Source organism: Pipistrellus kuhlii, unplaced genomic scaffold (assembly GCF_014108245.1).
Source record: "Pipistrellus kuhlii isolate mPipKuh1 unplaced genomic scaffold, mPipKuh1.p scaffold_m20_p_15, whole genome shotgun sequence".
Classification (NCBI taxonomy): domain Eukaryota; kingdom Metazoa; phylum Chordata; class Mammalia; order Chiroptera; family Vespertilionidae; genus Pipistrellus; species Pipistrellus kuhlii.
In genome coordinates this window covers 450945-467512 of record NW_023425460.1, presented here as the reverse complement: position 1 = coordinate 467512, position 16568 = coordinate 450945, and the positions used below count along the sequence as shown (strand labels likewise).

The 16568-nt window shown below is 41.2% G+C and overlaps 1 protein-coding gene across 8 annotated transcripts; it reads left to right on the top strand.

The window, feature by feature from the left end:
• The first annotated feature begins 299 nt into the window (after positions 1-299).
• On the top strand, positions 300-15712 carry ZNF248 (zinc finger protein 248). 8 transcript variants are annotated; one of them, XM_045581671.1, is made up of 7 exons: positions 307-374; positions 1714-1759; positions 1898-1998; positions 2094-2135; positions 8529-8655; positions 8913-9008; positions 13735-15712. In XM_045581671.1, exons 4-7 carry the CDS (start codon positions 2121-2123, stop codon positions 15225-15227), a joined length of 1731 nt encoding a protein of 576 aa, XP_045437627.1. In that variant the 5' UTR covers positions 307-374; positions 1714-1759; positions 1898-1998; positions 2094-2120; the 3' UTR covers positions 15228-15712. The 8 variants fall into 8 exon arrangements, with proteins under 8 accessions (XP_045437625.1, XP_045437627.1, XP_036293933.1 ...); XM_045581669.1 differs by lacking the exon at positions 1714-1759 and having other exon boundaries at positions 300-374; XM_045581668.1 differs by lacking the exons at positions 307-374; positions 1714-1759 and adding an exon at positions 925-1037.
• Positions 15713-16568: the final 856 nt, after the last annotated feature.

The following is a 16568-nucleotide window of genomic DNA, read 5'->3' as shown; positions in this document are numbered from 1 at the left end:
TCTGGAGATGAGACACAGCGGAGCGGGCGTGGAGCTTACTGGGGAGGGGATCCTGAGAAATGTTCTTAACAATTTACGTGCCAGGCACCATCCTAAGTGCTTTTACCGCGTAGATACCTGCGATGCGTATCCATAGAAACCCTGCTAGGTGGGCCCCGCAACCAGCTTAGGTTTCCATCTAGGAGCGAGCATCGCCTCCCCGGGCAGGGCCTCTTCTCCAGCCCCCGCTGCCCCAGCTGTCAGGGGCCGAGCCCCGCTCTCCGCCCGCCGCGGAGCCGCCCTCTGCGCATGTGCATCCCCGCCTCCTCCCGGCCGCCGGCCCTCCGGGGGAGGACCATCCCTGGCTGCGGGTCCACGCGGCGAGGGAGCTGCGGGTGAGCCCCAGAGGGGGGAGCGAGGGCCGAGGGGTCCCGCGCTGCTCTGGGGTGCGGCGGCTCCGGTGATGAGCAGGAGCCCTGCGACCCCGGCGGAACCCTTGGCGTCTGCGGCACCCGAGGCTGAAGGGACGCGGGGCGGGGGGGCTTCTCCGTCCAGCTGGGCCGGGGCTGTCGTGGGGTGCGAGCTCCGGGGCTGGCGACCTCCCCGGCGTCCAGCCCCCGCGCCACCGCGCCCTCGTATGGCCGCCGGCGGGCGCGACGGGAGCGCCGGGCCCGCGGGGCGGAGGGGAAGGGAGAGTGCGCATGCGCAGCGGGTGCGCGGGGGGCGGGGCTGGAAAGGAGGAGTGCGCGTGCGCGGCGGGTGCGCGTGCCAGGCGTGTGCGCCGGGCCTGCGAGGAAGAGGGCGGGCGCGTCTGGCCCGCGGTTGGCGGTACTTGAACCCGCAAGAGACCCTGCTTTTTCTTCCATAAAACGCGGGTTTCAGGAGTACTTGCCGTGTTGTGCCGAGCACCTGCGTTTTGTTAGCTGTGTACACTGGCTGCGTGTCGGCCCTCGGGGCCTCCTGCCCCAATTAACTCCTTGGGGAACCAGAAGCGGGAAAGGGCCGGACTGGCTGGCGACCGAGGCCCTGTCCTGGCTCCAGCGTTCTCCAGATCCCAAGTTAGTATTTATGATGTGTTCGCTTGTGATTTGTTATGGGTAATCTTGACACGGTCTCCTGAAGCCGGGAAGGCTGTGTGACGGGAAGACCTGGGACAAATGTAAGAAGAGGGGTGAGCTGGAGCTGCGGGGCTGGGCTGTGGCTGGCACAGACGCTGGGCCACAGGCTCTACAGGAAATGCCACCCTTGGGAGAGTTCGTGGCCCTGTCGTAGGGCTGAAAGGCACATCGGCCACAGCTAAGGAAATTCTGTCATAACTCCTCCCTAAATACCCCCTAAGCCTCTCGTTCTTGGCTCCCGGTCCGCTCTTCCCGGAGCTGAGCTGCCTGCAGTGCCCCAGGATGGATGGATGGGGGCATCTAGAGAAGATGCTGATGTTCCCACTCTCCGGGCCTCATGCAGGCAAGTCCGTTCCGGATGATCTAGTCGGACCTTATTTGAAAGGTTTCTTAAAAAGTGAGTCTGAGAAGGCGACTGGCTCAGATCATGCAATTTGTTAGTGGCGGAGCCAAGATGAAAAGGTAGGTCTGCAGATCCCTGAGCTACTGCTCGTTTTGTCAACTGTTAGGTCAAGGTTGGTTCCTTATTGAAAGATCTTTTTGAAAATTGTAAGCAGGTTAGAACGAACATTAAAAATTTTACCTGGTCTTTAAACATCCCCATCCCCTTTTTCAGAGGTTTCTTGGATTATTTGACCCCAAAGGATTAATGTTGTTAGCAGGTAAATAGATAAACAGTATGGCTTGAGGGTTTCTTTTCCTCTACAACATAAGTTTTAACAAATCCATGGTGTTTCCTTCTTTAGATTACTGTTTTCTGTTAAACTCATCTTCTTATGTTTTTAATTTTTGTGTCACAGAACCTAAATTGGTAATAAATCAGTAAGAAACAAATATTACATTCACTCAGTGAAAAGTATCATGTCTAAGCTCAACATATATTGGAGCCACACGTGGACATGTAAGTATCTTGTGTGTGGAGCTGTGTAGGCAGGTAAATCCAGGAACTGCAAAGCAGGTCAAGTTCTCCTGACTTCCTTCTTCCTTCTTTCTTAGCACTGCCTCCTCCACTAAGAACAGAAAATGAAGAAATCACAGGTGAGTTTTTGTTTTTTTATTCCCACTTGTTTTAAAATGTGTTTTCTAAATTTTATAAGAGTTCATATTTTTAAAATGAAAAAGTAAAAATGTTGTGGGGTCGAACCCTGGGTTCAAAATAAGACCACCAGAGGCTGATAATTTATTTAAAAAAAGCAAACAAGGATTTATTGAGCTGGCCAGGGCAGCCGTAAGAGCACCACACGCAGGCAGACCCTACACGACTGCACTGCCTTAGGGGCAGGTAGTTATTTTTAAAGGTTCTGAGAAGGAAAACCCCCATTCTGCAACAAACTGTTGTTTGGAATTTTCTGCTGTTCTTCCTAGAGAAAATGTTGCTTTCTAGTTTGCTTTAGCCCGTTTGAAGAACGATGAAGACAAACCTAGCTGTCTGACCTTGCAGGCCAGAGACTAGACATGCCCACAATCTCAATACCATGCCAGGTGCATTTTTTTAACTGGATAGAACAGCAACTGTTTTCGAGGCCAGCATCGAGATAACCACTAAGTGTATTATACATAGGGCTGGCTCTTTAATGAAAAAGAAAGTTCTGCCTGTAACCTTGCCCAGAACTTGAACTCATCCTCCCTAAGCCCATCGCGTGATGAACAAAGCAAGTAAGTGAAGGTCGAAGTCAGAATAGTAGGGTTAAAATTCAAACAGTAGTTTTTACCCAAGTATGATTGCTATATTTCAAAAAATAGGCAAAATTTTACATTAAGGGAAATGTAACAACAGTAGTAAATCCAAAAGGACAGTTGGTAAAACCAGATGCAAGATGGTTAATTTTACAGTTACCCAAGTTATTGTAAAATTTTCTCTGGTCTTTCTAATGACAACACTGAAATAAATGCATTATATTGCCTATAATCATTTTTGTTTCATTGTTGGAAACAGCACAGTACTAAGGCAGAACGTTTTGTTAAAATGCAGATTTTTTTATGGAGTTAGTAGAGCTGGGTGAAGTCTTGAATTCTGTAATTTTAATAACCTCCCAAATGAAGCTGATTCTGCTGTTAAAGTTAACACACCAAATAGCAAGTCTATACACTATTTTCCCTTTTCGACATTTTTTTTTTTTCACTTTTTTCATACTGTCCCAGAGAACTCTGTATAACAGAACATGGATTGCTGTTTCTTTTTGTGTTATAACTACAGTAATTCAATTGTGAATGTTCCATAGTTTATTTAACCAGGCATTAACTACTTCTAACCTTTTTCTGCTACAAACCATGTTGTTTTTGTTTTGTTCTTAATATATTTTATTGATTTTTTACAGAGAGGAAGGGAGAGAGATAGAGAGCTAGAAACGTCATGAGAGAGAAATATCGACCAGCTGCCTCTTGCACATCCCCTACAGGGGATGTGCCTGCAACCAATGTACATGCCCTTGACCGGAATCAAACCTGGGACCTTTCAGTCCGCAGATCGATGCTCTACCACTGAGCCAAACCGGTTTCTGCTACAAACCATGTTTTAATGAATGACCTTGTAAGTATAGATTTATTCCATCAAATAAATTATCGTAAGTGGAGTTGCCAGATCAAAGGGTGAATACAAATAGATAAATTTGATTATTTTGGTGGAATTATAATATCATTTTACATTCCCTTTACAATACATGAGAGTGCTTGTTTCTCATCAGTTATTCTTTAGTCACTATCTGGTTCAACTTTTGGCAGCTAAAAGTAAAAAGTGATACTTTATATAGTTTTAGTCTGCAATTTTCTTAATTATGAGTGAGACTTAATATTTTTTCATGTATCTAAAAGTTGTCTGGTATTTATATTTCAGTGAACTATCTGTTCATACCTATTGCCCATTTTGCTCCTAAGTTTCTGGCTTCCTTTTTTCAGTGTCTAGTTAGCTCTTATTATATATATTAGAGTTACTAATGCTTGTTTATTGTATATGTGACAAACTATTTTTGTTATATTATTTGTCTTTTGATAATTTCTCTGGTTTCTTTTATTGGAACCGAGATTGGGAGGCTATTGCTGCTGATGTGGCATTGCTTGTAAACACCCTTTCAGATGACTGAACAAGGAAATATGTCTATACTAACTAATATACATATCTATAAATATTTCAGTATATAACCATATCTATCTACAGTAAGTATTAGTTCATATTGATGTCTCTTGCTGTAATCATTGGCACATAGAACATTCTATCTAGCCTTCTCCCCTTACTTGTCTGTAATCCCCCATACTAACAATGAGAATCTGGCTACCACCATTTGGCTTTCAATTAATTATTTAGTTTCAGCTTACTAATACATGTATAAGTGATTTTAGAATTTTTCCTTCCAGTTTTTGGGCATCGTGAATTAAACTTTTAGAAACATTCACATGTTGGTTTTTGCATGGATGTAAATTTTTGTTAGATCATCTATCATACCTAATAATAGAGTATCCTACCTAATAATACAGTAATATGCAAATTAACCACCACTCTGCTACACCCGCAAGCCATGCCCACCAGCCAATCAGAGTGAGTATGCAAATTAACCCAACAAAGATGGTGGTTAACTTGCATGCAGAGGGAGGGAGGAGTGAAGACTGAAGACAGCATAGAAGGAAGAGGGAGGGAGAGTGGAAATCAAGGAGGCTGCAGCTGAGGGAAAGCACTGGCAGCAAGGGCAGGGCGGGGCGAGGCATGCAGCGGTAATGCACAGGGCCTCAGAGGTGGCAGCAGCAGCAGGTGAGGCGGGTTAGGATGGGCAGCGGGCGCTGTGGCAGCAGCTTGAGTACAGCCTCGGAGGCAGCAGCAGCGGTGGGCAAGGGCGTGCGGGATGAGCTGTGCAGCGGTAGTGACAGCGCCCATGTGCAACCTTGAACACAGTGGTGGCTGTGGCCATGGGCATGGTGGGGCAGGTGGGACGGGTGGGGCACCCATCCTGCCTGCCCACCCCACCCTGCCCTCCACAGTGGGAGAGGTAGTGGGAGGGAAGCTTGTCGGAAGTCTTGCAAGAATATTCCTGCAACAGGTCACTAGTGTGTGTCATCCATATACTTACTGACTTTCTGCCTGCTCTCTCTCAAAATTGAGAGAGGAACATTGAAGTTTCCAACTATGAGCTGTCTGTTTCTCCTTTCAGTTTTATCAGTTTTTGTTGTTTGTATTTTGATATTCTTTTGTTACCTATGTACATGTTTCATATTGTCTCCTTTCTGTGGTATGATTTTGACCCATCTAATGAGTTCTTAGTTTCAGTTCTAGAATGTCCTTTTAATGTATGTGTGAGAGTCTAGTACGTGTGTATAAATATATACATGTATTGGAGGGCCACAAGAGCATTCCCAGGTTCAGTGAATCACTGGGATGACTCATTATGAGTTGTACTTATGGTTATGACTAATATAAGTGAAAGGATACGAAGCACAGTCAGCATGGGAAAAGGCACATGGTAAACCAGAGGAAACCAGGGATAAGTTGGTTCTCCCTGGACACACTTAGTCCTCTAGCAATGAGCTATGACAACAAGCATGAAATATCTGCCAGGAAAGCTCAGTACACACTCGGTGCTCAAAGTTTTTATCAAGGATTAGTTACATAGGTACTTTGTGCTTAGCACATGAAGTCCCAGGCATCAGATACAATGTACATGTACAACATAAATTACATTGCATAACCAGTCTAGACTCAATAAAGCATTGTTATTAGAGATCTAGAGGCCCCGCCTCCAATCAGGGTAGAAAACTGGTCGGGGGATGGGCCGGCCAGAGTAGGGGGGGCAATTGGGGCTGGATCAGGCTGGTTGGCTGCCGCAGTGTGCTTCATAGCCACTGATTGTTCTGGTTGTTCCACCATTCTGGTCGCTCAGCTTTTATCCTATACTAGGAGCCCCATACACAAATTCACGCAGGTTGAAAGGAACTGTGGCTGCGAGGCTGTGGTGGGCACAGGGGCGGGTCTCGGCCAATTCTCTATGCCCCCACCTGACCCCTCCCACCATGGCTCCCTGGCCTCCCGTCTGCCAGCAGCCCCACTCCCACCACTGCCGCTCCCATGCGCTGACGGTGCTGAGCCCACTGACAGTGGGAGCGAGTGGGGCTATCACTGGCAGCAGGTATGAGAGGTAGCTGCCGGCCCCAATTGCCTCTCAGGCACAGGGCAGTGGCTGTGGTGGGATGGTGGAGCAAGTGAGTGGGGGTGACAGGCAAAGGTGAGGTACCAGTCACTGTCATTGGGATGAGCCTCTGGTGGTTACTGAAAATTCTTTGCTCATGCAAGCTGCACTGTGCTCGCACATACTACCAGCGCTGGACCACTGCTTGTACCTGCTGTGGCACCTGGCACCTGGCACCAACCCCTATTGCCCTTCAAGGCTTCTCCATCCCCCCCCCTGCAAATTAAAAAATTGAACAACTGTCTTAACACCTTACACTAGGGGTGTCGAACTCAATCAGAGAAGGGGCCAAAATCTAAAATCCAGCCTAAATCGCGGGCCGAATGGTTTACTGAACAGTCATAAACTGTCATTGTGATGGAAACGCAGCGGAGTGCAGTGATGACAGCGCGGTGCGGGCCACATTGCAAGGCCTGGCGGGACGGATTTGGCCCGCGGGCCTTGTGTTTGACACATGTGCCTTACACCAAATAGCTGTTGCCCATAAAACCCCATCTCAGCCCCCACCTTAGGTTCTGCCTTCACAATTCACCCAGATTAGGTTCTGATTGGTCAGTTTCTATGCCAGTCAGAATCAAAAGCCCCACCTTCTAGGCAGCCATTGGTTCCTCACAACTCACCCAGATTTGGTTCTAATTGGTTGTTTTGTGTTTTTTTTTATGCCAGTCAACATCAAAAGCTCCGCCTCTTAGGCAGCCATTAGCTCCTTGCAGTTCATCCAGATTTGTTCCTGGTTGGTTGGTTTCTATGCCAGTCAGTGTCTCCGGGCCTGATCAGAGAGGTGGGGCTGATCAGCAGCCACCCAAGGCTGCTGGTGAGAGGGCTGAACTGCTGACCTCTCAGAGAGAGAGTCTTGGCTGCTGGCAAGGCCCGGAGAGAGAGGCAAGGGTTGATCATCAGCTTCGCCTCTCTTTCTCTCTCTGAGATGTCAGCAGTTCAGCCCCCTTGCCAGTCCCTGCCCACCCTAGCCTGCTGCATGGGCAGCCTGGTGTTCGGTCGTCCCTTTGGTAATTTTAGATGTTACCCTCGCTCTTTATATATAGAGATTTTTTTCTTGGTCCTTATCTTCACAGAACATGAAATTTTTTATTGGATGCCCGACATTATATTTATTTAAAAAATGGTAAAGGCTTCAGAAAATTATCTCTTTCAACAGAGAGGATATATCCTTTCTCTGGTGGGCAGGTAGAATGCAGGACTGGTCACTTTATTCAATTATAAGTTGAACTTGGTCAGGGCCTGCACCATATTCATTTCAGTCCACTATTCATTTTAACAACTGAAAGTTTTACTGTATTTTTCGGACCATAAGACGCACTTTTTTTCCCCCAGAAGTGGGGGGGAAAAGTCCCTGTGTCTTATGGTCCAAATATAGCCTACACATATACTTTTTAAAAAAAGTTTTTTTACTTGCCCAGCTCTGTGTGGTCTCTGTGTGCTTGCCCGGCTCTAAAATGGTTCTAAATGCTGCTGTTTACTTTACAGGGTTGATTACATGTGTTTATGACTGTGATGTTGGGTTTTAATGCACATAAAATATTTTAGGACACTATTTGTTTCAGAATCTTTTTTTCTTCATTTCCCTTCTCTAAAAACTGGTGCGTCTTATGGTCCAGAGTGTCTTATGGTCCGAAAAATACGGTACTTCCTCAGTGAAGGTTAACTTAATAATATGAAAGGTGTCCAGCTGTTGTGGCTCAGTGGTTGAGCGTCAACCTGTGAACTAGGAGGTCACACTTCAATTCCCAGTCAGGGCACATGCCTGGGTAGCAGACTCAATCTCCAGTAGGGGGCATGCTGGAGGCAGCCAATCAATGATTTGCTCTCATTATTGATGTTTCTATCTCCCTCTTCCTTCCTCTCTCTGAAATCAATAAAAAATATATTTAAAAAAATAAAACTATTAAGCATTTAAAATATAATAATATAAAAGAACTAACTTTTCCTTGGTAACCCCAGTCTATTTTGTGAATAATGCTAGCTCCTACAATGTGTAATTTAATAAATGATAATGTACATGGTTCCTTATCAGATCACAAGCATTTAAGAACAGAAACTGTGTTTGCTTTCATCAATAGTATTTGTAGCAGTTAGGACAGTTCCAAGCCCTTAGTGGAAAGTCAGTTTGTACACATTTTACCTTAAGAAGGCATCCTATATGACAATTTTTAGTAAGCTCTAAAGAAATTAGTTCTTTCAAATTTTTTCCTCATTATATAGTTCTGACGGCTTCATATAGAAAAAGAATATACCGTTACAGGAACAAGTATCATTCAAAGATGTGTGCGTGGACTTCACCCAGGAAGAGTGGTATCTGCTGGATCCTGCTCAGAAGATACTATACAGAGACATGATGCTGGAAACTTACAGCCACCTTGTCTCAATAGGTAAGAATATTTTCCATGTGACTACCAGTTGCATGCATTTCTTAGTTGATGAAACATGAACTTCCTGTAAGAATTTTCTGATTTATAGCTAGAGATTTGGGCTAGCATAAAGAATGTGTTTTTCCCTACTCAGGGATTGGTTGATTGGGCTCCTTCTTTGAACAGCTCTTTAAGCTGTACCTTTCCCCCCATCATTTTTTCAGAGTCCCTAAAATCAGGCTGTTGAGCCATAGTACTGTATTATTTTCTCTTATCAGGGTATTGCATTACTAAGCCAGAAGTGATCATCAAGATAGAACAAGGAGAAGAGCCCTGGATATTAAAGCAAGGATTCCCAAGCCAGTGCCACCCAGGTGAGTTCATGAGTTCCCAAGCACATGGAAGCTACAGGAAGTGAGATCTTAAGCCATTGTTTAGGGCTAATCACCTTTCAGACATTTCTTTTTGTAGCCCCAGACCTCTTTGCAAGTTCTAAGGACAGTTGGCCCACATCCCTTTATTACCTTAATCACATTCCTCCACATGTCACTTTCACTCATAAGTGCTTTCCTTTGTTCTACATTTTAAGGGTGACTTATCTATACCCATAAGCCAAACTTATTCGGGTTCATCTTAGATAATTTTTCTTAGTTGATGTATTTTTTGTTGTTGTTAGTGTATCTTTTAGAATTGTTCACCTTCCCTCTATTGTCTTTGTGTTAGCTGGTGTGTTTTCATGCAGTACTTCTATCTATTCATTTAACAAATATATGTGAGCAGTCACTATAATCCAGTTATGTTTTTAGGTAATTAAAAGAGTAATGTCCCTGCTGTCATGTAGTGTATATTACAGTGAGGGGCACAAAGCATACCTGTGCGTTGTGTGTATATGTGTGTGTGTGTGTGTGTAGATATATGTGCATGTATATACACACACAGTGTTGGGTGATGGTAAGTACTGTTAATGCAGTGGAAAGGGGAATGGAGAGTGATGTAATATTTGGTAAGAAAGTCAGGAAAAATTTTTTAATGAGGTTAATAGAGATAAGACTATTAAAGTGGAAGCGTGAATATTTTAGACAGGGGAAACATCAGGTGTTGAACTTCTCAGACAGATATATTCTTAGAGTGAAGAATGGCAAGGAGGCCAATGTGGCTGGAGACCAGTGGGTGAGAGAGAGAGAGAGATAGGAGATGATATCGTAAGAAGTAGCATGGACCATGGTAGATACATTAATTTTGTTTTGAGTGATGTGAGAAATCCTTTGTTTTTTTTAGTTAATGTAAATCAAATTATATCATCAAATCTGATTTACTGTTTAAAAGAGTCTTTCTGACTTCTAGTCAGTGAATAAACTGTGCTGGGTGGGTGGTACTTAGGCATTAGCAAGGAAGAAACACCGATTAGGAAGCTATTATGTACTTCAGAGGAGAGAAGGTAGTAGCTAAGGCTATGTTGGAAGTGCTCAAAAGTGGTAGATTTGTACAGATGTATTGAAGATGCGACTAAGAGGATTTGTTGTTGGATTGGATAATAGTGTGTGAAAGAGAGGACTCATGAATGACTCCATTGATTTGTCTCAAGAAACTGGATAAATTAAGGTGTCATTTACTGAAATAAAGAAAATTAGGGAGGAGAGATTATAGGGGAGTTATTACAAATTTAAATTTGGACTCAAGAAGCTTGAGATAGCTGTTAAAATCTAGTTTGTGTATTGGAGGTTGGAGTGTACAAGTATGGAATACAGAACTAGAAGTATCCATTTGAAAGGCATTCATTTCAGGTGGTGTCAAAGGCATGGGGTTAGAGGAGATCTTCTAGAACAGATGTTGGCAAACTTTTTAATAAAAGACCAGAAGGTACATATTTTAGGGTTAGTAGCCACATGCGGTCATGGTTGTTGCCGATGCTGCTCCTCCTCTTTCCACTCCTTCTCTTCCTATTTATTCTCCTCTTTCTTCTTATCCTTGTTCTTCCCTATTACTCTTCTACTTTGTCCCTCTAAAAATGTTAAGAATATTCTTAGTTCAAGAACCATTCATTGCTTGTAGTCATAGTTTGCTGACTCCTTTTTTAAAGAGTGGTTCTTTTTGAGAGAAGTAGTCTTGGGACAATACATTTTTATCACATGTAAATCCGTTAAATCTCATCATTAGAGGAGATTCAGAAGGATCAATCTAAGTGACATGAAAACCAGAGAGGCTGGTTTTCTAGGATTCAAATAAGGGACATTCTACAATCCTTTTACTACCTTAAGTGGCAACCATGGGTCACTGTACAAAGTCTGTAATTTACTAGTCTATTCAGACTCCTGTTGTTTTCCTTTCAAAACCATCAGCTACATCTCTTCATTTTCTCACTTTTCACTGATACCACATAAAACCAGAATTTTGCCTGTGATTTTCATTTTGGGCTTGAGTTACCTAATAAATGGCTTTTATTTTTTTTAACCTAAAGCATCCAGTGTATCTTTTCCTAGCCTGACAAAGCAGCTTTTTATTAATAAATAAAATTAAAGTATTTCATTGACTATTACAGTGTGGTCCTATTCTTTTTTTATATATATAAGAATTTATTTGAGCTAAAATGATGACATGCTGGGAACCAAGATCACAAGTGCTCTACTGTGGTCCTGTTCTACCTATCCTAATTTCTTTCTGCTCTCCAGAATTTACACTAAAACCCATACTATATTATATCCTAAATTTCACTTATAAATTCTTTTTTTTTTTTTTTTACTTTAAGTAATTTATTATTTTTCAGTTGCAGTTGACATATAATATTATATTATTTTTTGGTGTACAACTCAGTGATTAGATGTTATATAACTTACTAAGTTATCACCCTGATAAATCTAGTATCCATCTGACACCATATATAATTATTACAATATTACTGACTATATTCTGATGCTGTACTTTACATCTCCATGATTATTCTGTAACTTCCAATTTGTACTTTTTAATCCTTCACCTTTTCCACCCATCCCAACAGCCTTCCCATCTGGCAGCTCTCAAAATGTTCTCTGTATCTGCGAGTCTGTTTCTGTTCTACTTGTTTATTTTATTTTTTAGATCTATTTTGTTTGGTGTAAGTATTGCTACCCCAGCTTTTTATTTGTTTCCATTTCCATGAAATAGCTTTTTCATCTCTTTACTTTAAATCTGTGTGTGTCTTTTGATCTGAAGTAAGTCTCTTGTAAGCAGCAAGGGTCTATGAGTCTCTTGTACACAGCAAGGGTCTGTTTTCCTTATCCATTAAGTCTCCATATATCTTTTGATTGGAGCACTTAACTTATTTGCATTTAAAGTAATTGTTGATACATATATACTTATTACCATTTTATTATTCATACTTCTTATCCTTTTTTTTTTTCTTCTTCAACACTAATTTGGTGGTGATGAACTGCTTTAGCTTTTCCTTGTCTTAGAAGCTCTTCTATTTGTCCTTCTAAATTATAGTTTTGCAGTGTAGAGTAATCTTGGTTATAGGTCCTTGCTTTCTAAAGAATTTTTAATGTATTTTTATTGATTTCAGAGAGGGAGGGAGGGAGGGAGGGAGAGAGAGAGAGAGAGAGAGAGAGAGAGAAACATCAACAATGACAGAAAATCATTGATTGGCTGCCTCCTGCACACCTCCTACTGGGGATTGAGCCCGAAACCCAGGAATGTGCTTTGATCGGGAATCTAAGCATGGCTTTCTAGTTCATAGGTCGATGCTCACCCACTGAGTAATGCTGGCCAGCCTAGCCAAAAATATTAAGATAATGTCTACTTAAGGTCTCAGAACCACATAGAGAAATGTGATCATTGTGGATATTACAGTTAAGTAAAATCCACAGATGAGGCTCAAGGTATTAAAAACTAAAAACTCTATAAAAGATTAACCTAGAAATAAAATCAGACTTAAAAATCAACATTGCCTCAGAAACAAAATTATTTTGGGGAGAAGAAAGCCAGCAGATTGAGGTGAAGGAACATCTGACTTGCTGGCTTGGCCAGTTTCCTTAACAGCTGTGAGAAAACAAAATGAACCTGGTCCTTTTGCAGAGATGGCCTGCGCCTCATCTGTGTTGTATTTCCTGTTGAACATTTGTGTTGTGAATCACAGCTAGCAAGAGAGTAGGAATGTCGGGTAAAGCAGTGTTCTTTAATGCATAAGAAAATAGATGATTTCAGGATTTATTTTGATGTTGACATAAAATGTGGAGAGAGAGGAATGGCAACATGCATTAGTGAGGATCTTACCACAGTAATAAAGTTGTGAGAAGGTAAGGACATAAACCATGATCTGCCTCTGCCAAAGCAAATTGTTTCTCTAATTTTTTTTTTAGTCTGTTTTCCTTAGAAACAAAAACAAAACACAAAAAACTTCCCTTGTTGAACTCACCCAGTTTTGAGTTTCTTGCTTTCTGAATGAACAACTGTCAGAAAATCTTACTATGTCTTCAGTTTATTTCACCTTCTCTAACTTGCTCTTCTTAAAACATTTTTTTAAATTATTATTTTTGTGTGAATTATATCAAAGGAAAATCTAGATCCTGGGATATAGGACTATTCTTTTGGACCTAAGGCAGTTGGTGTTTTTGGAACTTTAGTTTGGTTGCATGTGTAGAGTGAAGTTGGAATCCTACCGCTGTAATCTGTGTACGAGAGGATTAGGACTAAATTGTTCTCTCTCTACCAAACACAGTTCATCCTCTGAAAGCCCTTCTACTCACCTTAACTGTCCCTTTATTCCATGTTTAATGTCTCCTTTGGGCTCACCCCATTCTCTTGCCTTTTTTTTTGTTTCTGAATCAGCCACTCCCTAGTGCTTTGAATTTTATTTCCTTTTCTTTTTGTTGTTTAGTTCTGAAGGTTATATATTTATAAAGTGCTAAATGTCATTGCCACTTATCTTGCCCTGCTTTCACTGCAGCATATATTTTCCATTCCAACCAGACCAGTAAAGGAAATATATAGTTGGATTTAGTTCATACCAGAAAACTGGGTCTAAAACAAAGGATTCATCGTATAATAGGGCATTTTGTGTAAAAGTCCAATTCCATTAGAAATGTACTGAAATTCATAAGATGTGGTTATTTTTCTCATTTCTAGAAGACTGGAAAGTTGATGACCTAATAGAGAGCAGCCAAGAAAATGAAGATGGACATTTTTGGCAATTTGCTCTCACCACCAACAAAACATTAAATATACATGGTGATAGAGTAAGGAAAACTTTCAATCTGGGTAAAGACTGTGTTTCTTTAAGAAATTTTTCATATAAGATATGTGCCTCTTGTGAAATGAGTTTGAAGAATATTTCAGACTTAATTATTAGTAGACAGAACTATTCTGGTACAAAACCAGCTAAGTTTAATTTATATGAGAAATTGCTCCTTGATATTAATCATGAGAAAACTACTGGAGGGAAATCTTGTAACTATGATCAAGAAAGGAATATCCTTAGTCATGGCCAGGATCTTACTCAGTTAATTTTTGACCAGCCTTCTGAGTATAATGAAAATGGACAAGGATTACAAGAAGAGGCTGCCTTTTTCTCAAACAAGATAGCTCAGATTGGAGAGACACTCTGTGAATATAATGAATGTCAAAGAACTTTCATCCAAAATTTAAAGCTCAGTTTATCTCAGAGAACTCATGTAGAAAGGGGCCCTTATGAATGCAGTATTTGTGGGAATTCCTTCTGTATGGATTTAACATTGGGACATCAGAGAGCTCTTACAGGGGAGAATTCTTATGAATATAATGCATATGATCAAATTTTCAGTGACAATTCAACTTTCATTATTCATCCAAGAACTTACACAGGGAAAATTTCCCATGAATATAAAGTAAGTCACAAAATGGGGGCAAAATCAGCCCTCTTTAAACATCAGAAAGTATATGTGGGAGCACTATCTTATGAGCACAAGGAGAATGGAAATAATTTCAACAAGAAGTCACATCTCACACAACCTCGGAGAGCTCGCTCAGGAGAAAAAAATTTTGAATGTGCTGAATGTGGAAAAACATTTTGGGAGAAGTCAAACCTCACTCAACATCAGAGAACACACACAGGAGAGAAACCCTATGAATGTGCTGAATGTGGGAAATCCTTTTGTCAGAAACCACACCTGACCAACCATCAACGAACACATACAGGAGAAAAACCTTATGAATGTAACCAATGTGGAAAAACATTCTGTGTGAAGTCAAACCTCACTGAACATCACAGAACACACACAGGAGAGAAGCCTTATGAATGTAACACATGTGGAAAATCCTTTTGCCACAGGTCAGCACTAACTGTACATCAGAGAACACATACAGGAGAGAAACCCTTCATATGTAATGAATGTGGGAAATCCTTTTGTGTGAAGTCAAACCTCATTGTACATCAAAGAACTCACACGGGAGAGAAACCGTATCAATGTAATGAATGTGAGAAAACCTTCTGTGAGAAATCAGCTCTTACTAAGCATCTCAGAACTCACACAGGGGAGAAACCTTATGAGTGTAATGGATGTGGGAAAACCTTTAGTCAGAGATCAGTACTCACTAAACATCAGAGAATTCACACAAGGGTGAAAGGTCTTTCAACATCCTGAATGCAGAAACCTTTGTCCACCCTTTCAAATTTATTATTCAGTTTTAAAAATAAGATTAATGAAACCCAAAGAACATCACAAGTTACTCAAAAGTTATGTCTTATTGCACTTCAGATAATTAACATGTTAAGTATCCAGCCTGTTTTGTCTTCCGGACAGAAAGTATAGTGTCAGTCACCAGTGACTGGGTGCTTAACATATTAATATTAAAATAAGACCTTATTAATGTTTTAAATATCTGGAAGCTTTTAAGAAAAAATAAATTTTTGTTAGAAAAGTTGTACTGAGGAAAAATTTGTTCATTTAAGTTATGTGGTAAAAATATTTGTAGAGAATTGATGTTGTCTAGTATCATATTCCAAATGTGATACCATAATTTTATTGTAAATATAATGTGTGATACTCTCTTTTACTGATATTCACAGTATAATTTGAAGCTTAAAAAAATGTTGAATGACAGTAACATTAAACATTTATGTGAAGAATCCCTAATGTGTTCAGGCCTAGGTAAGTATTCTAACATAATAGAAGTTGGAGGTATGCTTAATTTATACATTAGAGCCCAACATTAATTGTGAAGAGAAAATATGAACACTTAGTTAAACAACTATTGTGGTCTACACTAATATTTCCCACAAAAATACCACCAGTATCTTTGTAGGTTGACATAATTACATAAGTACATACAATATTAATATATTTATACACACAAATAGTGATGTGCTAGAATAAGTTTAGACTGGCTTGGAAATACTGCTGATTTAAATTTTCAGGAATTTTGTGAGCCAGTTGTTAAACACAGTCATTTAAAAATTAAATTACATAAAATTATGTTGAAAACAAAGGTAATAAATACTCAACACTCATTACTTCTTAATTATTTTATAACTAGAGGCCTGGTCCACGCAATTCGTGCACGTGAGGTGGGGAGGGAGGGTTGTCAGGTCCCTCAACCCGACCTGCACCTTCTCCAATCTGGGACTCGTTGGGGTATGTCTGACTACCTATTTAGGCCTGAGTGGGATTAGGCCTAAACCTGCAGTCGGGCATCCCTCTCACAATCCAGGACCTCTGGCCTCTAACTGCTCACCTGCCTGCCTGCCTAATTGCCCCTAACTGTTCTGTCTGGTCACCCCTAACTGCTCTCCCCTGCCAGCCTGATCCTCCTAACTACCTCTGCCTCGGCCCCCACCACCGTGGCTTTGTCTGGAGGGGAGATCTAATTAGCATGTTGCCCTTTTATTAGTATAGATATTTTGCTATTCTTTAAGTTACTTATATTATTGAGTCTGCATGGAGAAAATAGTAATGGTGTGCAAATGCACATTTCTTTCCACTTCT

Coding starts and splice junctions, on each gene's coding strand:
- ZNF248 (XM_045581669.1), top strand. Junction 8,656..8,912: donor CAGCCACCTTGTCTCAATAG/GTAAGAATATTT, acceptor TTCTCTTATCAG/GGTATTGCATTACTAAGCCA. Junction 9,009..13,734: donor CCCAAGCCAGTGCCACCCAG/GTGAGTTCATGA, acceptor TCTCATTTCTAG/AAGACTGGAAAGTTGATGAC.